The sequence below is a fragment of the Falco peregrinus genome, chromosome Z, assembly GCF_023634155.1.
Source record: "Falco peregrinus isolate bFalPer1 chromosome Z, bFalPer1.pri, whole genome shotgun sequence".
NCBI lineage: Eukaryota > Metazoa > Chordata > Aves > Falconiformes > Falconidae > Falco > Falco peregrinus.
The window spans coordinates 71458167-71480766 of NC_073739.1; the positions used below are offsets into that span (position 1 = coordinate 71458167).

The 22600-nt window shown below is 37.8% G+C and overlaps 2 protein-coding genes across 3 annotated transcripts in view; both read left to right on the forward strand.

Moving 5' to 3' along the window:
• Positions 1-6246, forward strand: part of NUP155 (nucleoporin 155) — a 33041-nt gene extending 26795 nt beyond the window's left edge. For both annotated transcript variants that reach the window (XM_005230623.4, XM_013305308.3), the window contains 6 exons: positions 215-328; positions 785-905; positions 1885-1995; positions 3245-3381; positions 4103-4203; positions 5436-6246. In XM_005230623.4, the coding sequence (XP_005230680.2) occupies positions 215-328; positions 785-905; positions 1885-1995; positions 3245-3381; positions 4103-4203; positions 5436-5577 (726 nt within the window). In that variant the 3' untranslated portion in view covers positions 5578-6246. The remainder of the gene's footprint in view (positions 1-214; positions 329-784; positions 906-1884; positions 1996-3244; positions 3382-4102; positions 4204-5435) is intronic.
• Positions 6247-10257: 4011 nt separating this feature from the next.
• The window catches only part of CPLANE1 (ciliogenesis and planar polarity effector complex subunit 1), a 65986-nt gene continuing 53643 nt past the window's right edge, over positions 10258-22600 (forward strand). Inside the window, exons 1-11 of the mRNA XM_055790866.1 lie at positions 10258-10356; positions 11171-11306; positions 11500-11619; positions 12467-12696; positions 13053-13159; positions 14976-15132; positions 15879-15982; positions 16130-16312; positions 17764-18013; positions 19078-19230; positions 20127-20887. Coding sequence (XP_055646841.1) covers positions 10276-10356; positions 11171-11306; positions 11500-11619; positions 12467-12696; positions 13053-13159; positions 14976-15132; positions 15879-15982; positions 16130-16312; positions 17764-18013; positions 19078-19230; positions 20127-20887 — 2282 coding nt within the window. The 5' untranslated portion in view covers positions 10258-10275. The remainder of the gene's footprint in view (positions 10357-11170; positions 11307-11499; positions 11620-12466; positions 12697-13052; positions 13160-14975; positions 15133-15878; positions 15983-16129; positions 16313-17763; positions 18014-19077; positions 19231-20126; positions 20888-22600) is intronic.

Consider the following 22600-nt stretch of genomic DNA (forward strand, 5'->3'; position numbering starts at 1 on the left):
GTCTCATTGGCACATGATAATTCTATTACCAGTTATTTAGAAACAGTTTTCTGTGCTTTTTTCCCAATGTGGCATGGTAATGTAGTTCATAGGAGACTCTTGAGGTGTAAGGCAGTAACATTTTGACATTTAAAGACGTTAACTCTGTGTGTATTTTAAGCTTTGATTAAATTAATCCAGTCTTGAAATACTTTTATTATTCTTCTTAAACAAGGTTGCAAGGATACAGCTTCAAATACAAGAAACTTTACAACAGCAGTATTCCCATCATTCTTCAGCACAAGATGCAATCTCCCAGCTTGATGCTGAGCTGATGGATATAACCAAGGTGAATAAAATCTCTATGTATTAAAAGTCAATTTATCACATTTTTGGGGAAAAAAGTTTTGCAAAGACTAACCCTACGCTGACTAGGGAAGGTAATAGAGAGACAGTTTGGCATTCCTGGTCTGAGAATGTCTGTTATCCTAGACTGTCCTTCTCTGTACTTTCAATATTCCTTCAGTCTGTAGAACTTTTAATTTCTTCCATGTGTTTGTCTTCTTTATTAAGCCTCTTAGATTGCTTCATTTCTTGGGACAATGTTTAGAAAATTAACGGTATTAATTATAATTTTATATAAAATTGAGGCTTGTATTTAAGAAGTAAAACTAAAGGTGGTAAAAAAAAGAGTAATTTACTAATCCAAAATCTACCATACAAAATAAAGAAAAGCTGATTATAAAAATTTCCTTTTTGTTTATTTATTTGTGTGAAATGTAAAGCCTGGTAATTTTTCTTCCAGCTGTATGGAGAATTTGCTGACCCTTTTAGGCTTGCGGAGTGTAAGCTTGCAATTATACATTGTGCGGGTCACTCTGATCCTATCTTGGTGCAGACTCTCTGGCAAGAAATCATTGAGAAAGGTAGGTCTTAATGGACTAGGAGTGGTACAAACTAGAACTACAGGAAAATAGGTTTTAGGACTGACTGTGTGCTTCTACTGATATGCCGTCCAACTGAGATGCATCTTTGCTGGACTATTCTGTAATGTATTTGGTAAGCAGAGCTAACTAGTAATTCATTAATGCTAGGCTTGTATGCCTAAAGGACAAAAAGTAATATTTTTACATATACCTTGGAATATATTGCATGTATGGCTTCAATAATCACATTCCCAATAACGTTTAAGAAGTCATTTCATCCCTTCTTGTTCTTAGATGCCATCTTATATGGACACTGTGAAATATCTGCAAAATTTTGTCTGAAGGTTTCACTATTAGGAAATTATAATAAAATTGTTAAATTTATAATAACAAAGATTAAGCAAACGTCAGAGTCCTGCATTTTTATAATGTCGACAGGAGTGGAAGTGTCAGGGTTTTATCCACTTTGAGAGAAGCAGAGCAGTAGGCACAGAACAGCAAGCCTAGCCGCTCAGCTGTGATAATCTGCCTCACTCTTTACCCTGAGTTGGTAATTCTCTCTCTCTTCCCATTTGTTTTTTTCTTTTTCATGGGTTTTGTGCTTGAGGACACCATTGTGCAAACAACATTGACAGTAATTTGAGGGAAAAGCTATGTGTAGTAGTAGGGTTTTTTTATGGATATCTTGTGTTTGGTGGTGGGGTTTTGAGTTTGTGGTTTTGTGGTTGGGCGTTTTTTCAGTGTTTTTTTGTAGATTTGCATGGAACTTCAAGGAAACATAAAATGATGTGTGAATATATGTGTACACACACCAGAGAAAGTGGTATTTTAACTTCCATGTGCTGATTTTGCATTGACAATAGCGTAAGATTTTGATGTTGGTAAATTTGAAGTAAATTTAAGTACCTCAGTGTCGTTGTATGTAAATGTCCAACTTTTTTTCTGGAGTCACTGCTAAATGATTTCTTTTCACTTTCAGAGTTGAGCAATACTGTGTCTCTGAGCCCTGCTGACAGAATGCAAGCGCTTAGTCTGAAGATGGTATTGCTTGGGAAGATATATGCTGGCACACCCCGTTACTTTCCTTTAGGCAAGTTGTTTAGCCTGTGTATACAAATGGGTCTTAGATTTCTTTTAGCCTCTTAAAAAGTTTTAACCTAAGAAATATCTTCCAAAAAAAAAAAAAAAAACAAAAGGAAAAAATAATGATAATTTTGTGATACATAATTACTGTAGTAATCTGTTGCTTCAGCTACAGCAAAAACAGTCACAAATAATTTCGACAGTCAGTAGTGGTGGAGTTGATCTTGAGGGTAGCTCAGTAGTGCTTTTCAGTTTTGTCCAAGAAATGAGGAACAAAAGCTTTGTGATAGTTGCTTATTATTACAGTAACTTTGACAAGGGATTGAGGGGAGGGAGTTACACAAAAAGTAGAAATAGAATTCCTATTGGCATTTAGCTTTATAAACACAGTATAACTGTTACGATTATGAAACCATTACAGTTTTTACAAGTGCAGTTTTTCTTAGAATTTTGCTAGGGATTTAAGCCGTTTACAGTTTTTCATGCTGATTGGGAAGTAAATAAAGCTTAGAAGGCAGCAACAGTTATCTTTGGATAGCTGTGCAGATCCCATTTTGGAAAGTAATGAAGTTTTTATCAAAATAAAAAAATGTGTATTTATACATTAAAAAAAATTAAGCAACCACGTTTATCTGCTGTCTTTTGAAGTATCTGCTACTGTCATCAGGGGCAAACTCTTAACAACATCATTCAGGAGACCTCTAGATAATTTTTGGAGCCTCTTTGAGATGCTCACATGTTTTGACAACGTGGTATTACATAAAAACGTGGAAAATACATTGTTCAGCACTAAATGATCTTTTAACAATACTGAAATATTGTAAAAGAACATTTAGTGCTGAACAATACATTGCTTATTGTCACTGACATTTAAACATGATAAAAGATGCAGAATAGTTGCTGGCTATTCTAGCAAATGAAATACTAGTGTGTACTTTTGTGCTGAAACAGAAGTTAATGAACTTTTTCTTAACAGCATAGTTCTGTGGCAGAACTGTAATAAAGTACTCAGTGTAAGTAATCAGTCATGCATTGTTAGTAGCTTAATACCATCTTTGGAAGTAGTTACATTTTACGTAACCTTCCCACAGTGCAGACTGGGGAAACTGTTAGATGTGCTTCACAGAAGAAAGGTACTCACTGTGTGGAAGATGGAAAACTAACATTGGAGTAAATAATCACTTTTAAATGCCTTTCTTTGTTAGACTTCCATTAACAATTTGGAATCTAAACATCCCATTATTTTTGTCCTCCAGATTTTTTAGTGCAGGTTCTAGAGCAACATGTCTGCACTTTGAACTGGTATGTAGGTTTTGTAACACATACCATGCAAGAAATTGGAGTGCCATTGCCAAGGCTGCTTGAAGTCTATGACCACTTGTTTAAAGCACGGGTAAGGAAAATAAAAACAAAATAAAAACTTTGTTTCCAACTACTGTCAAGGTCTGTCTTTAGTGGGAAACATCATGTAAGGTGCGATATATCAAAATATCAACTTCATAGTTTTTGTTCTCTTTTTCTACTTAAAGGCTCTTAATGCTGTGGGTTTTTTCCCCTGGGGGAAACATGAGGAAAATTGTTAATCCTTTTACTTCATCTAAAACTTATTTAGGATTAAATAGGATTAGAATTGCTATGTTGCAGAAGGAACAGCATCTCTCGAATACATTAATTTTGTTTCCTGTTAATGATTAGTATTTGTTACTTCACTGCATCTTGTCTAATCTATTGATACAGTAGGCATAAAGAATAAGAAGACTTGTTTTTAACTTTTGGTTTATACAACAGACTTAAACAGAATTAAAACAAAGAGAATTGACTTGTTTCTTTTTACCCAGATTCCTTACAGTGTAAGGGGTTCAGAACTAAAATCTATTACTTTACAGGTTGTTAGGTAATGGAAAACAGTTAAATTAATGCATGTTTTAGCACTTAAAAGTCAAAATGCTACTTAAATACAGACTCAGTACAGATTAAAATAGAATTCTCATTTATTTAAGTTTTTGTTACAATGAATAAATAATGACCAAAGCTGGCAACTTGTGTGCGTATACACACACATACTTTTTATTTTTCTTGTCTCCTTAATATACTTTGGAATTATTTTTTTTTAGGACCCATATTGGAATAGAATGAAAAAGCCTTTACACCTTTTAGAGGCCATTTATGTATTATTATCAGGATATGTACATGATCCAAGCAAAGTACTTTGGAGGTAAGAAAGGCAACTATGTCCTAATAAATAGTGAAAAGATATAAAATGTCCTAAAGCACTGCAATTCAGCAATCCTCAAGGCTTTGCTTTTCTTTTGTGTGAATTTAGTATTTCTTTACTAGCTGTGATGATGAGACTCCTCATTCAAAACCAGTTGGTAGAAGCTTGTGGGGTCCTCCCTATAAACTACTTAAGTAAAGATAATTTCTCCTGAAGATTCAGGAGAAACTGAGAGGATTATTATTTAAATTTTGGCAGCATACTTTAAGGAGTAGTACAGACAAATTTGAGGCAATCTGGGAAAAGTGGAGAAAAATGAGAATCAGGCATTTTGTGGGTTAAATGGTGTATTGTTTAATGGAGAAAGGCTAGAAGCACTGAGTTCTTGGTATTCTGGAAAAGACAAGACTAAACGTGAGGATAGATCTTCCCAAACTGTTTTTAAGAGGTTAGTGATGAATTACTCCAAGACTAAAATTCAGCTTAGTCTGCAACAGGAAAGAGTTTAGGGAAAAGATTCTAGCTAATAGCGATGTACTTGTTCAAGTTGCCTGCACATTATGGGATCTCTAGCTTTGGCAGCTTTTGTGAATAGACTCTGTAAACTTCAGTCAGAACAGTCTTTTCTCAGAAACAACAAGCAGAACTAGGCAAAGCCTTAATAACTCTTCTCACCATAAATTTTTCAGGTTCTCTTGAAAATAATACATGTAAATATCCCCTTTTCGCATACAGAGTTTACATCTATCTTTTCTCATTTCTTTGTTCATTTGCAGTTGGCTGAATTAAATAATCTTAACTAGAACTATAGCAAATGCTATCTAATTTTAATATGTACTTACATATTAATACCTAAATCATTGTGATTTGATACTATTTTAGATAAATATCTATCTAAATTAATAACTTATACATTGATTGTATTAGTATCTAAATTAATATCTACATATTTAAATATTCCACATTGCTATTAACTATATAATGTTTTATTGTTTGTTTTAAATATCAGATAAATAGTAATTATTAATTTGTTTTCCTATTAGGCCTTAGTCACAAGCATTAGATTTCAAAAATCAATCTTTCTAATAAGTAAGTAAATACTTAAAAGTAGCTGACATGTCTTGCTGATACGTTATCCTTTTAAAACACAAAGAATGCTTGCTTTCTATTTCAGATTAATTCAAATACACAGAAACAAAACAGAACTTGTTATTATTCTGTTTTCTTTACAGGCAACGATTCACAAATGTTTGCTTGGATGCCATTAGTTGCTACCTGGTTGAACTTCAGTCTATGAGCCCGACGCTAATGGTGCAGACTGCTGTTGGGAATTTTAAGTCACTGCAGGCTAAATTAGAACGGCTTCACCAATAACAGAATCATTAGGTCAGATAAAATGTGCTATGAAATAGAAGTTCAGATCCTCAGAAAGAAATACAGAGAAAGTTTTATCTTGTGCTGTAGTTAGAAATTGTGTGGCCTGTATTTGTGTTATTCTAAAGCTACCTACAAATTGTAGAAGGTAAATGTGATTAATAGAATTTCTTTAAATACTACAGATAGAAAGTTTTTTTTCACTCTGTTGAAATGAAATACATTGTGATCTTTCCCTTGAGGATTAAAAATATTTGGAAAATATATATATTTTTTTTAATTAAGTAATGGGGGAAAAGTAGGATGTAAAATCTACTTGATAGTAGTTTTCCAAGTATCAAAACGAAGAATGACAACTGAAGAAGGCAAGGTGATGATAAAAGCATATCTGTATGGCGTCAGGTGATAATGTGGTCATATGGGGAAGCATTGATGCAGTTACAACTCTGCGTGAATTGTTGCCAGGTCTTTCGGTAGCAGATAATCATTATTTCATGACTGTCACATCACTGTCACTTTAAACACAGCCTGGTATAGAATGTTTGGGATGAAAATGCAGAAACTAGAAATCTAATTTGTATTGCAAATGAAATACCATCAATTTTTATTCCCTATTCTATTTTAAAAAAATTTTGTACAATTTAAAAACAAATAAAGATGTCAGAAAGTGACTTTCGTCTATACTTTCATTACACACACACAAGCACCAAATTGTGTCTATTCCTTAAAAGGACCAAAGCCTATGCATCATCCTGTATGCATGCTGCTTAAGATTTTTTAAATCTCATCCTACAAGGAAATTTGTTTTGTCTCTGTTTTACTGCTATGCATTATGTGCAACATAAAGTCTATATAATGTGCACAAGAAGTTACCAGTTCATGCTGGTCTTTAGTCTTTCTTAAATAACTTCTTCGTGCAAGTAAATGATCAAAGCATTTGGAGAGATTTTTAGTGAGGGAAAGAAGCAAATATCTTAGGCCTACAGAGTAGATAGATGTTTCAGGGTTTTTTTTCCAAGGAGAATGAGTAGTTCATACACATCACAGGTGTTCAAAAGACAGAAGAAAATAAGTGTGGATTAAGACATTTACATGCAAGTTTTCTACATAGAGCCTTTACTACCAGAGCCAATTACTGTGCTCTAAAGTTTTGTTTAAAGCGCAGTCATTAAATTTCTTTCCCTGTGAACTGCCAGGTACATTCTGGTGATTTTAAGCGGGAGAATGCATCCAGTGAAGTAATACATAAAGTAAAATTAATCTCTTTTTTTCTTACCTCTTGTTAGATCAAAATAGAGCTGAAATCTTAATACTGGCTTTTCTCTTGTCAGTGTTGATACTTCCTCACAGATTTATTTAAATAGAAGAATTACTGTATGTCCTGAGAAAAAGATTTGCATCTTTCCATTGAAAAATGGGCCATATACAATTTATTTAAAGAACAATGTGGTCATGTTTGTCTAAAGAGACCCTTATGGTTAACTTGAGGATGTACTAAATCCTTGAATGGGTAACATAGGGAATGTGCTAATTGTCCAGGCAACGGATATGTTCCTGGAATTGTAATGAATATGTAAATGATTTATTGGAAAGTTAATGAATAGACATGAGTGACTTGTATAAAGAGGAGGCTAAAAGGTGCCCTCGGTGTGCATGACTTAGGTGGAGCGATCCTCCATGCACCCAGCGCTGCCAAATAAAGATCACCTCTGCTTGCTCGTATATTGGTGAAGTGATTCTTTAAATCACCGTATAAAGTATACTAGCTTTAGAGATTACAAGTTGTTTTGTGCTGATAGCTATGTTGCACAGCATGGATGCCATGTATATTTACCCTGGTCTTGTTAGTACAGTTCTCTTCATACACCATACAAGTAGTGTCCCAAGTCTTGCCTGATGTATTAGCTTTTATTTCTAAATGTTACCATTTCTACAGAAGTATGTTGTGTTGAGACATACTCTGTGATCTAGGTAAGTAGATTTCCATTTTCAAAGCTGGAGGAATGACTGAAGAATTTGGAACAGGCACAAGTCACAGACTTGAGTTTAAGCTCATCTTTTTTTCTCCCCCCACCCTGTCAATAGAATGACTGGCAATATTACCGGTTTTTCAAAGTAAGAGGATTTCAAAGTGTATAAAGAGTTATCTTTGATATTTTCCAGATGTGAAACAGAAATGTGACTCAACAGCACTTTAACAATGCTGCTAAGCAGGTACTCTTATTAGCAGCGCTGGGGTTGCACTGGGGCTTTTCCACTACAAAACTTTCAGAGGCTATATACCATGAAGTTACATATATTTACGTGAGATTTCCTGGAACTCATTAACATATGCAAGTGTCTGTTCCGCATGGATAATTGTCTTTCCTGGTGGTCTCTGGGTGGCGGTGGGGTGTTCCACAGTTGCCATTCTCTTGTAACTTTATCTTTTACCTCTTTAACTCACAGTGTGTTTTGTTCAGGTATGGTTCTTTAAGACATTTTCTTTGTTCTTGGGCCTTAACCCTTTCAGGTGATGGCAGGTGTTATAAATACCTGACTCACGAAAAGCAGGTTCAGAAATCTATTGTGACGGAAAGTCAAAGAGCAAAAACCGCAGCGCTGGGCACATGACTCTAGCCAGAGGCTAAAGCCAAACGAGTTCAAGCATCATTGTCTACTTAAACCGTCAAGGTTGCATCAGCCACATATATATTCATTATTTCCTCATACTTATTTACAATATTCCCAGAGGTGACTTTAATAACTCCACCCCCGTTGCACTTGAATCTTTGGGTCGTTGGGGTTCCCTGGTGGTCGTGTAGGGATGGAGTCAGAAGTCTTACTTGTCCCGATGGGGACAGCTGCTGCATTTCCCGGGTCCCGGCTTGGCACAGCTTCAGCAGCTCTGCAGGCAGCGCACTGTCTGTCCCTGCATGTGGAAACCGACCCGCACAGCACTTGGCGGAAAGCCACGGTCTGCTGATACGCAGGAAACTTGGGTGTAGACGTTGCCTTTTCTTCTCGCAGCACTTGCTCTGCTCTTGGATGGAGAAGGCGTAGGTTCTGTTTCCCGATTTAAATTTGGAGGGATGTGAAACGTGAGATCAGAGGAGAGGAATGGGTGGATTAAGGCAGCAGCAGAAACAAACGGTGACAAGTAAAGTAACTGTCCAACATGAAAGTGAGCCACTTCTCATTAATAGGATTATCAGCAATTGGATGATGACTTGCCGGTTTGTTGGTTTTGTGTTTTGTGGTTTTTTTTCTTTCTGAGCCAGTGTTACTCCCTCTCAATCAAGAATGTAGTTAAAGGAAGGTAGAAAGGGACTTACTCTGAAATGGTTGAGGAACATGAGCCAGTTTGAGGGAACAATAAGCGAATCAACAGCATTTCATCAAAGTGACAAAACAAGGACTATCTGCACCCCCTACTTCTTGTATTTCACCTAAATTCCTGTATTTGATAGGACGCGCTGGCTTCCTATAGCCGTGTCCCCTGCGGTCGCGCAGCCCCTCCGTCTCTGATGGCAAATTCTCCCATGCGCAACCGTGCTGTCGCCGGGGGCCGCACGTGGTGCCCGGCCCCCCGACGGCGGGAGGCGCTCGGCACGTCTCCGTGCCCGCCTGCCCGGCAGCTCGCAGGCGGGGGCCCCAGCCGCACGCGGGGCCCGGCGGGGACACCGGGGCCCACGCTCCCGCGCCCGCTCCCGCCGTGCGGAGCGCCCGCCAGAGCCACGCCCCGGCGGTCGCGGGGCTGACGCACGCTGTGGGGCGGGGCTCGCCGCCGCGCCTGCGCACTGCGCTGCCCGCGCCCCGCCTGGCCGGCGGCAGGGGGCGGCGGTGTAGCCCCGGGCTGAGCGCGCGCGGGGCGGCGCCGGTGGGAGCGGGGCGGCGCGGAGGCCCGTCAGCGCCCTGACTGCCGGTTGTGGTGAGCGTCGGTCTGGGTGTAGCTGTCTGCCTTTGTCTGTGTCCTGCGGGCCGGAGACGGCCTGAGGGGCTGCCTCTGCCCTGACGCAGGCAGTATCGGCGGTGGGACCTTCGCGGGTGGCGGCCGGAGCGGGGACGGGGGTGCTCCCCGCGCAGCGGCAGGCGGCTTGCCCGTGCTCGGCTGCCCGTCGGGCGCCGTGCTGCGCCCTGGGCAGACCCCGAGCCGTGAGGCCGCAGCCCGGCGGCCGGCGCTGAGCCCCGCGGTGGAGCGCAGCGCCTCGTCCCGCGCTCACGGCGGCTCCAGGCGGGGAACCCCCTCTACCCCTCCCCCGCACTGGGCCCGGGCCCGAAGCGCCGGCGGCCCGCCCGCCCAGCCTGCGCAGCGGGTGGTTTGCCCGGGTTCCTGGTCTCTGGCGCATAGGCGGCTGCAGGAGGTTTTCCTCGCTTTCTGCGTTCTTGTTAGAGCTTTTAGCGAGGTGCTTTGTGTCGTGGCTCCTCCTCAACTCCAGGAACAAGCAGGTGATATGCATGGCGGAACAGCAAATAGCCCGTGAGCTACGTGAACGAAAGTAGCTGCTTTAGTTTGGAAATACAGGTCAGCGTCAGCTCTGTGTTCAGCAGGAAGCTGCTGTAGTTGGGAGTTTGTGTCTAGTTTCCCCATCAGCTTCCACCCCCCAAATAAGAAAGGTTTCTTGTCTTTTTTTTTCTTTCTTCAGATTCTCCACACATATGTGAAAAAAAGCCACCATTTGCTTTTCTTTATAATGGTTACCTAGAGGTTTATTAAGAATGGAGGTTAAGTTGGATGTCCTCATCTCTACGTGTATCAAGCAAAGCAAGCCATGGCCTCGCATCTCATGGATTGGACAGGTGAATGTAACGCACTTGGATTTAAACAAAATTCTGAAAAGAGTAGTTTTTTAAATAATATAATACTTCATGTTTCTTTTTACAAGAAGGGAGGGTAAAAAAAAAGTGATTTTGAATGTACTCAACAAATACTGAGGTATAAATGGCTTGGGTTTGTATCTTACTGAGTTGAGGCTGGAGGTTCAAAACCTCTCAGATAAACAATGGAGGGTCTTGTGTCATGTTTCTTCCCCCCCTTATATGAAATCATTGTTTTGATGGTTCTAGTTTTTCATAACTTTTTTTTACAGTACATTGTTGGAAACAGTGAACAAAAATTTTTTCCCGGTTTTCCCTGCATCTGTTGAAACACATGCTTTCTTAAGCTTTTTTGATAAAATGAAACAGGTTTTTTGCCAATATGTGGTTTGACTTTACGTAGTAGGTAACCATTTAAAGCCATTTCCTTCTGCTGAAGTCACTGGCAAAAATCTTACTAAATTAAACCCTACAACATGAGATAACCCATGTCTAATCTGTTGCTGTGTTGTCATTTGGTAGGTAGTCAGTTGAGATATACTTTGAAGAACTTTTTAATAATGATTGTAAAATCAGTTTGATACCTGTGAACCAAAGTAATCATCAGTGTAGGCTGATGCTAGGTATTATGCTGTATTGTATTGGAAACATGCCAAATAATGAAGTTAATAATAATTGCAGGTTGTTTTTTCATTAATTATTTTTCCCTGATGTTTTTTACCTCTGCATTATTTTGCAAACTTACATAGAAAGTAACATTTAAAAAAATGCAATGTGTTTTTCATTTCCTCAACAGGAAAAAGAGGCTGTTTTTCTTCTAGATGATAAACGTATAAATGAAATTAACCTGGCATCTGGGAAGACAAGGAAGAAGATCCCTCGGCTGCAGTCATTGTTGAAAAATGTAGTTGTTTTAACAACATCAAGAAATTGTTAAGTATAATATCTTGTGTTTTATCAATTTATGTGTTTTTACTTGTAGTTGTAACAGTTTAGAAAGGTAGACTGTCTAAAGGACCTGTCAGCTCACTATCAGCTTTACAATTGTGGCTGAGATGTAAGGGAAGTAATTTTAGGTACTTCACAATAATAACCTTCAAAACATCTGTCCCCCAATGCACACAGGTGCTTGGTTGGCAGGAATGCTTACAACAGGAGAGCTGTTTCTGTGGAATAAAGATCAGGACTGCTTGAAAATTGTGCCAGCAATCGAAGAGTCTAAGAAGGTAGTTGCAGCAGCACAAGGTAAGTTTTTTTCAATTAGTCTTTTGAAAAATGAGATAGAGCAAAAGTGGCTTTCCATTTGCTAAGTGTTATTGCACAAGTTTAAAGCTATATTCTCCCATTGGTTTGCATTCATATAGTTTGTGTACTAGCTGGGCTTTGACAGATGTCCTCTGTCACTTGAACGGTACAGTTTTTTGCATTTGGTGATCTTTAAATAGTAATCAATTTTTAAATACAGTAAGTATTTTATATTTTAATGGTTAATTTTTAACTGTAGAAAAAATTTCCTTACTAGGTTATCAATACCTTAGATGTACCTTTGATATAAACTCTATATGTGTAATTTGAAGTTTATTCTGTAGGTAGGTTTTTATGACAAATGCTAACAAGGGAACGTAAAGGCAAGTATTTGCAAACTTTATCAAATGTTGTCACATATTGAATGTAACCTCACTGATACCAAGTTGTAAACTGAAGTATTATACGAGCAATTCTTTCATTTCAGGGAAGATCAGCACATTTAGGAGCTGAAGATAACAGTAGAGCACTTAGGCATTTAGTAGTAGTTTTTGTCAAAGTTGAATTCCAAGAAAGATGATCTCAGGGAAACAACTCTTGATGCTTGAGTCCTGTGGGAAAGATAAGTCATAAAATGCATAAAAATGTGTGTCCCATCAGACATTACTGCTGCCTAAGGTCTCCTATCAGAGATGATGCTGGAAATGAGAAATAGTTAAGGTGACCGCTTGAATTTTTTCTGATGGAGAAGAAATTTCCTTCCTCTATGGTTTTTAACATCTAAATGTAACAGAGGAGCGCAGACTGTCTGGTGCATTGTTGTGTGTGTTGGTTTTTTTTTCCCTAGATTGTTTAATGAGATTGTACTTGTACGTATCTGGAGATGGCAGAAAGGCACTATTAACAACTCCTACAGCATGTGTCTTTTTGTGGGAAAGCACAGAGCATGAAGACGCATCCTCATATAAAAATTCTTCTGCTGGGCGTTGGACTCAAGTTTTGCCTGATGAATCAGTCTTGTTGCCTTCTACTGAAGAAAAAGAAATTGGAGTCCATGCTGCTTTCATACAAAATGAGGTAAAAAAAAAAAACCCTAAAGCAACCATTTAGCCTCTTAAGTAAGTTAAAGCCCCACAGGCTACAGTGAAGTTTGGGAGCAGTGGCTGCTTCTCGGTGATATTTGTAGGCTTAGTAGTTCAGTTTGTATTAGATTAGTGACAGTATGAGAATAGCCATACTGAATCAGATCGAAGTTTTTCTCGTCCAGTAATACTCTTTTCGGCCTTTAAATTCTGAATTACACCATTACGTTATTTAATCTGAATTGTGATAGCTACTGATCTAAATATATAAATAATTAAAGAGAAAATTGTGTCTAACCAGGTTTTGGGGTTTGTTCTGTTTTTGGTTGTGGTTTGGTTTTTTTTCCACAGATACTGGGTGATTGCTGTTTGTGCTCTTTTGTGTTTTACTCTGGAGAATGTTTGGTCCTCACATTTTTGATTCTTCGATGGCATGAAAATAGCTTTAAATATGTTAGGTAAGTTCAAAAATATGAAGTCACATTAGTTGAGGAAAAATTCATTATGAAGCGCTGCAGAACAGGAATTCAGAATTGGAATTGAACATATCTGCATCGATATCCAGTTAAGTCTATGGTTACAAACATCTACATATGTTTGCATATGTGTGTTCATGGTATGCCAGATACATGCATACGTGGCTCATATATTAGCATACGTGGCTCATATATTAGCATACGTGGCTCATATATTAGCATACGTGGCTCATATATTAGCATACGTGGCTCATATATTAGCATACGTGGCTCATATATTAGCATACGTGGCTCATATATTAGCATACGTGGCTCATATATTAGCATACGTGGCTCATATATTAGCATACATGGTAATTTTCAAGTATTTAAATGTGGTTAATGTAATAACGTTCATCTATATATTCCATACTTGAATATTAACTTAGACCTAATTAGTGTGTTTAACACTCATGTGTATGCAAACCCATGTACATACACACAGTGATAGTGTCAGGGAGTTTTTTGTATCATGCTAATAGAGTTTCTTTCTTTTTCTTACATTACTACTGCATACTGTACAGTCATAAATGTCCTGATTACCACTTTTTCTTTTATATTATGCGTATTTGTATATTTTATGTTTTCTACTCCCCTTTTCATCTCTTTACGCCTAGAATGTGCAAGAGTGTGTTGTGTGTGTTTCTTTATCTGGGTTGGGACCATTTACTGAAATAGTTACACTGATACAACCACTTAAAAACACAATTGAATAATCATCCTGAGTATCTGTGTAGTCCATTCCTCTTCCTAAGTGAGATACACATATTTGTGAGTTTAAATGAATATGTCTTCCGTGGAAGTAACTTGAGTTACTTGCTAAAATTTATGCTTGCTGTGGTACAGCTGCTTTTCTTACATGATGCCCTTTTGATACTGACTTAGTAGTAGCGTCCTCTTTGCCCTACTAAGCAGCGTCACTCTTTGCTCAGTTTGTCAGTAGCACAGTAGTGCCTTTCTGTGACGCAAGTGAAACAGAACATAACATTCCCAGTGTAGATGTGCGTATATATACACCATAGTACTTGCATCTTGAAATTGTAACCATATTTCTCAGCCATGTAACTCATGATTTCTTTATGCCAACTGCTGCTGAGTTTCATTGTTTACTATTGTTTAATTCATTTTTTCATGTTAATGGGTTGGGTTTTTTTGTTGTGTAGGTGGCATGCTTCTAAATGGAATCTTTCCTGTGTTTTTTCTCATGTTTTGAATCTTTTGGGGATCATAGAATGGTTTGGGTTGGAAGGGACCTTTTAAAGATCATCTAGTCCAATCCCCTTGCCATGGGGAGGAACAATTTTCACTAGATTGGGTTCCTGGAAGCCAAATCCAACCTGACCTTGGACACTTACATGATAGAGCATCCACAACTTCATTTTTCAGAGCTGTGTACTGTTGATTTTCATTTTCAAATTTTGAGCATCGCTGTGTTGGATGACATTATACTGAGGAAGCTTTTCCTGGCTAAAGTGCAAGTGCCTTAATTGTATGGAATGCATCTATATTTATTTGCATGTTCTATACATGTAGCCCAAGTTCCTGTCCCATAAAAATAGTTCTCAGTGCTCAGATATAATTTCTAAACTCGTGTAAATATAAATTTTTTGTAGTTTTTGAAGAAAAATAGATTATTATTTTTTATTGTTCATGCTTTATATATTCTTATCTTGCATGGTTCTTTACTGTAGATGAATCATCCCATTCAGCATAACTGGGTAACCTTGTGTTTTTCTTGTCTCTCTTTCCTGGTGCTCAGTTCTTTGCCATACCAAATCCATTGGGTACAGCAGACTTGTTCTCTTGTTAATTTAGTTCCTCATTGTGTGTCTGTAAAGTCAAGAGGAGCTTTGCTGTGTGCATTTGCAAGAGATGGACTTCTGCTTGCAGTAGCTGTTAATCAAACGGATCCAAAGGTATGAATGATAGTACGTGATTTATGCTAATAGTTCAGTTTAAATGAAGTGGTAACAAGGATTTAATGACACATTTTTAGGAGTGATTTTTCAACTTTCTTGTTGGTACATGTGATTATTTTCATGTTGATATCCATAGCTAAAAAATACTGCCACAACTTGTAATTTTTTGAATACTGTTGTTTAGTTAAGAAATCCATGTAAGCTCCTCTGTCATTTCTAATCTCCAAGATACAATAATAAATTAATTCCCGTTACTGCATTGTGTCTGCAAAGAATCTGGATAATTCTCCATCAGTCCTCAACCTGACCTGTATTGGAGGTTAAGTTCCAGCTTCATAATGTTACTCCTAACAAATCGAGGCCAAATCTTGATGCAGTTTTTAGTGCTAATGATGACAGGAAATGAGTACCAGGATGGGATGATACAGTCCTTCAAAGCTCCAGTTGTTACCCACCAACGAGACTGGAGAAGAGTGATCTTATATTATTTTGAGGGTTTTAGAAAAAGTTACATTAAACAGAATATTGAATTATATATTATGTAATAATATATAATTATTTTTCAAATGTAGAAATAGATACAGAAATCAATCAATTTTCTAAATAGTAATGTCACTTTAATGTACAATAATGTTTCCAGTATGTCAAATATAATGTGTAATTCGCTAATAGAAATTGGTTTTTACAATAATGACATTCTGATACAAACTTATATTTTCTTTGCATTTACTTTTTCTTTCTAGGCAACTCAGATTTTGTTTTTAAACACGTTGAATTTTGTAACTGTTTCGGGTAGCCTTAAAGGTTGTAGTAGCAAGAATAGCATGGTCCCATCCAAGTTTATCAGGTCAGTAATTGATGTTTCTGCTGCTGTTGTGGATTTTTTGGTTTTTTGTTGGGGGACAGGTGGAAGGTTGATCTTTGTTTGTTTTTAGCTATTCTGACCTGTTCATAGAGGAATTTGACAGAAAAATATTTTTCCTGCCCAATTTAGATCTTACTGGGTTGGCGATATGAGTTGGACTCCGGATAGCCTTTTCTTGGCTTGTATGTTAAAACGTGGATCTTTGATTTTGTTGACATGTACGGGTGAATTGCTGACCTTGATTACTTCTGGCTGCTCTGTAGAATTTGGACCAGCAGAGTTTATTCCATTTCATCCACTAATAACATACAGGTAAAAGGGTTTGAAAATGTTTATACGTTCTTTGTAATATGATCATATCTTATTTTCTAATATTTTTTTTACAATTTTACATAAAATTAATCTTTCAAATGCACTCTGTTGTTTTTCATGTGTCTGGTTGTCATTCGTAATTGTGTTTCTTTTAATTGGTTTCTCGTGATAAAAGTTGGCAGTGTGACAATATAAGTATACATTAAGTGATTTTTTTTTTTTAAATTTAATTTAGTAGCAATTAAAAATAGCATGTTTTCATGATTTAAGAAGAAATTAAACTTACAGAAGTGCTGAGAGTGCAGGTTATTTTAACCTGGTAGTATTAAGCAATATTACTCTGCTCCCTGTTGAATTTTGCCTATAGAACTCTTATGTCACATTTCCATATCAGATCTTGTAAATAACATAGTTGCACAGACAGAAGCTAGTTAGCTTTTTAAAGTATTTGTTTGGGGGGTACTTCAGAACTAGATTTGAAATTACCCTGCTGAGCGCATGCAGGAATAGAAGGATCTCTGATCAACATTTTTTTAGCATTAATTGAAAGTTACAAGGAGTAACACAGTCTGAATAACTAGAGAAAATAATACAGAATCTAAACTTTAGTATTTTTTTAAGTATACATGTTAATTTCGAGTGACTACAGTTGGATAGTGTGTTAATGTAACACCTCATTAAAACATTCGAAGCATTATAATACCTCCTTACAAAGTCTGGTTGAAAAATCAAACACTGAAATATATTAAAATACCTTAATTGTGATTATTTAATAAATGTATGCAGCTACTTCTTTTTCAGATAATTACTAACTTTTGGGCTAGTAAGAAATCAAAAAAACCCACATGAATTTTACACATTATTTAAAAGTATTGTGGGGCTAACATTAGAATAAATGCACAACACTGCTTTCTGGAGCTCCATAAGGAGTGATTTCTTTATGAGAAAAGACTTTAAGAACTCTTTTTTTGAAGAGAAGACTTGTGTGTTGATATAAAAATATTTCTGTTGAATGTCTGAACTAATAAGATTCAGATCTTGAGGGATTTTTTTGTTTTCATACATGACTTTATTAGAAGCTACTTAGAATTTCATCTTCAAACACTTGTCATACACAGTAAGAGCTAGATAAGCATGTGTGGTACACTTAGAGTTAAATTGTGAAAAGGTACATTTAATATTTATTAATGAAATAATACTGAAAGCTGTTTTTTTCTTTGAATTAAAAAAGTTGCAATTGAAGCAAAATGCTGGCATCTTATGAGTGTAAATAGTGTTGCCCAGACTGCTCATCCTGCAAAAATACAGGCACTTCTGTAGAATTCTGAATGGACCTATTGGTACAGTAGTGTGAGTGGTATTAAATGTTCATAAATTATTTCCTCTCTATTCTCTTCATGATTGTTACATATGATGGTTGTTTCTTATCTTTGGATGTATCTTTATTTTAGACAGCAGCACTCTGTTTGTCAGGACTCTAGTCAGTCTCTTGGTTCTTCAGCTTCTGAAAGTGACCTTACGAGACAGAGATTCTCTGTTGCTTCACATTCAAGATTACCGTACCTTGTCATCTCTGATGGATACATGATAACAGTGCTTAGATTACCTAACAACTTTTCATCATCAGGATTTATAAGATCCCTTTTGCTTGACTCAACCCAGCGCCTTGAAAATATCCGTCAGAATTTGCTGAACTTCAAGGTAGGGTTATGAATTATTTTGTAGGCCTTAAGTGAAAGACTTCGTGTATAAAAACATGTAATTTTTGAAATGTTTTGAACTCAGTGTAGTTCACTGTGGTATTTGTATAATTCCTTTGAATTATAAGGTTGTTTTGAGAATACAGTGGATCTGGAAAACAATGAATACAGTTTTCTCTGAAATTCTGTTCCTTTGATGACTGGGTGACATTTCAGTAAAATTTAGTAAAGTCTTAATTGTCATGAGATATTCTTTCTGGAACTGTAAAAGAAATTGGGATTTCTGTTTCAATAGAGTTGGTTCAGAGCACTGACAGGTATTATGCTACTCTGACTAGCTAATCTTTTCAGAATGATGCAGAAAAGATTCTGTAAAAGCTCTTCATCTTGGGCTGCTGTGGTGTTTTAGAGCAGTCAGCAACAATCGCAGTGGTGCTGTCTGCATGTCTCCATGCATCTCTAGGTCCTTAATTGAGGTTGGCAATTAAAGCTTGCTTAAAGCGTTTTTGCTTATTTTTCTGTCACTTCTAAACTTAGCAAAGTCTGGGAGAAGGGAAACCATTGAAAGAAGAGGTCCTGTAACTATATCCAACCGAATAAGATATAATAGATATTAAGTTCAGAAGTTTTCTGTTTGCTGATGAAATACAACTTCTCTTCCGATTCAGTTTGGTTTTGGATTTTTGGAGAAGTGTGTTACGGTAGTCATGCATAAACAGGAAGAGTCGCCAAGGATTTGAGAATTTAAAGAGATCTGTTACTAGTAAGAGTGCAAGAAAGCCTTGCATACTGGCAAACTTGTAGGATCATTTCAGGGATCAAGAAAGCAGATTCTTACAGAGTGAAGCAAAATGAAATTTAGTGCTGAGAAAATTCTGCATTTTTGAAGCATGATCAAATGATAGTTTGTTTCAGTGCAACATATGCGTGCTGACTTGTTCTCCCTTTCTGTCTGAGAATTTTAACTGAAGCTTTTTACAGAAGAGACCAGTTTCCTTATTTTGTGTAGAAAGTGTCTGGTTCAGTCTTGCTAAAGACAGGTAATGTGATTGTTATTTCTTTTAGCCTAAAAGGAGACCTCTGTGTTTACGATCACTGTTGTCTTTAAAAGCTAGTCTTCTAAAAGATGCACAAAACCAAAGTTCCATCTTTTCCACCATTCCGAAATTCCTGGAAGAGAACACAACAGAAATGAGTGAGAAAAACATGGATTTACTGGTACTTAATAGCTTTTTTCCACTTACAATTATGCATATTATTTAATTTTAAGTTATTCTAAATGTAAAGAATTTTTTTAAGATAATACAGGTATATTTGCTCTTACTACATATATATTTAAAGTAATTCAATATGGGTTAAATTCTGGTTTTCTTCATAGATATGAGGAATGCTGTTGTTTTTATCAACCGATGCTTGATTTTTTTTTTTTAATTTTTATTTTTCAGCACTGCAATAACTTCGAAAAATACATACTAGTCTGCATATACATCAGTTTATTGTAGTTTAATACTTTAGATTCACTGTATAATAAAACATAACATTACAGTACTAAATATACTAGGGCTTTAAAGTATATCAATAAGTACAGTAATATCCTTAGTAAATAAAATATTTATCCTCAATTTTAGAGTTTTCTTCCATCATGTCCAAAATTTGTACACCTCATTTGGAAGAATGGCTCTGTGGTCAAAGTTACTGTGCAGCATTTCCCAGCTTTATTTCATGCTTTTGGTTTTTGATTTGTTCTTCGAGGTTTTTGAGGTTTTATTGAATAGCTTTTATATCTTGCAGGTATCTGGCAAAAACTCTTCCTCACACTCTGGGCTTCATAGAGGATAGGGTTTCACTTTGTAGTATAAAGAATACCGCTGTGTTTACAGTGTAATTTTTTTTGTTGTTCTTAGGTAATTAAATTTCTGTCTGCATAAAAATTCCAAATAGCCACATTTTGTTCAAGATCTAGATGAAACTGCCGTGTATTAAACTTACTAGAAATTAAGCAAGTTAAACATAAAGATTTCATTTGTGAGACTGACTAAATGATGATTCCTTGCAGACTATGCTTTCTTTCAACAGACTTGAATTAAACTGTTAATTGTTTTTTTCTGATTTAGGATTATGAAGAAGAATCAGATGATGAAAAGCAGTTTTGCAGTAGCCCTGCCAGCTTCTGTAGCCAAAGAATCCATTCACTTGTTGGTAAAGCTGGTCAAGGCCACTTGGAATTTGCGTCAATGTTTGATACTGTCCATGCAAAAGACAGTACTGAAGAGAAAGATGTATTATCCCTGGAACTATATTCCATACAGAAAAACCTCTTTGCTGCATGGCAGATAGGGATTTCAAAAAATACAGAAGAGAAAGATACATTGCTGAATTACACAGTGAATTGCATTATCCATTTTTTCAACATTATTCAGTTTGTGAAATGTTCCTTGCTAAACCAGGGTCTATCTTTAAACAAGTGTGTGAAGAATACTCACTGGATGCATTGTGTCCTGAAATATTTTCAGCAGTGCTTAACTGTCCTGAACTGGCATTCAAGAGCCAGTCTGACTGGGCATGTGGCAAAGCTGACATTACAAACTTTAAAACTGATGCTTATACAGCAACAAGATCAATTGTTCTCAGAAAACCTTTTGGCATGCTTCTGTCTCTTGAAGATGGTTTCTCACACTCTAAGCAGCCTGTGCATACTACAGTATGAGAATTTTTTTGCATCTCCTAATGGTGATGGTCTTGTTAAACTTGATTCCCTCACTATGCCTATTTTCCTGGTTCTTGATGAGAGTACTACTCAGCAATTCAGCTCACTGAAATCCCTGCTTAGAGAGCCTCCTCAAGCAGTAAACCATGATGCAAAAACAGAAAAAAGGTATGAATGATCTTTGCATGGGAAAAAAAAAATACATATACAGGACAACTAGGCAATCGGACCCAGTCAGCATGGGCTTACGAAAGTCAGATCCTGCTTGACAAACTCATCTTCTATGACACGGTTAAGTGCTTGGTGGATGAGGGAAAGGCTGTGGATGTTGTCTACCTAGAATTTAGTAAAACCATTCTTAACGTTTCCTGCAGCATTTTCCTGGAGAAACTGGCTGCTTATGGCTTGGACAGGTTTATGCTTCGCATAAAAGACTGGCTGGACGGCAGAGCCCAAAGAGCGATAGTGAATGGAGTTAAGTGCACTTGGTGGCCTGTTACAAGTGGTGCTCCCCAGGGCTCGTTTTTGCGGCCAGTTCTGTTTAATATCTTTATGAATGATGTGGATGAGGGGATCAAGTGCCCCATCAGTAAGTTTGTGGGCGACACCAAGTTGCAGGGGAGCATTGATCTGCGGGAGGGCAGGAGGCTCTGCAGGGGGTCTGGGCAGGCTGGGTCGGTGGGCCCAGGCCAGCTGTGTGAGGGTCAACCAGGCTCAGTGCCGGGTCCTGCCCGTGGGTCACACCAGCCCCTGCAGCGCTGCGGGCTGGGGGCAGGGGGCTGGGAACTGCCTGGGGGGAAAGGGCCTGGGGGGGCTGGTCGGCAGCCGGCTGGGCATGAGCCCCCCGTATGGCCAAGGAGGCCAGCAGCATCCTGGCTGGTATCCAAAAGTGTGTGGCCAGCGGGACAAGGGAAGTGATTGTCCCCCAGTACTGGGCACTGGTGAGGGCCCACCTCAAATCCTGTGTTCAGTGTTGGGCCCCTCACTGCAGGAAAGACGTTGGGGGCTGGAGTGTGTCCAGAGACTGGCAGCGACGCTGGTGACAGCTCTGGAGCACAAGTCTAATAAGCAGCTGGGGGAACCAGGGTTGTCTAGTCTGGAGAAAAGGAGGTTCAGGGGAGACTTTGTCTTCTACAGCTACCTGAAAGTCAATTGTAGCCAGATGGGTGTCAGTCTTCTCCCATTCAACTAGTGACAGAACAAGAGGAAACAGCCTGAGGTTGCGCCCAGGGAGGTTTAGGTTGGATATTAGGAAAAATTTCTTCATGGAAGGTGTTGTCAAGCACTGGAACAGGCTGCTCAGGGAAGTGGTTAAGTCATTGTTCCTGGAGGTATTGAAAAGATGTGTAGATGTGGTGCTTAGGGACATGGTTCAGGGGTGGATTTGGCAGTGTGAGGTTAATGATTGGACTTGATGATCTCAAAGGTACTTTCCAACCTAAATGATTGTGTGATTTTGTATGTTGGAACAACAATTTTGTTCAGTTACACAGTAATTGCATCTTTTTGCCTCTTTTCCATGTCATGCTCCATGGAGAAACATGATAACCTATTAAAACATGCAGATTAGGGAGCAGACCTATTGTTGAATAGAGTTCAGTTTTGTCGTGCAGCACTAATCCAGGTATTGCAGCTTAAGAAGCTTTTACTGCATCTTGCCCGTTATGCTCCTTCCTGTGCAGAAGTTCCAAACTCTGTGGAGCCAAGAGGCTGCTCATATGCAAAATATGTACAATGTCAATGTAGTCAGACAAGTTCGCACTAGTTTATGGATAGTGTCCTGGAGCAATAAGAAAAACCTCGGTCTGTGGAAATGTACTAAACTATCAGAGCTATTTCTTCTTTGAAGATATACCTGTAAACTTGAAAGAAGCTTAAACT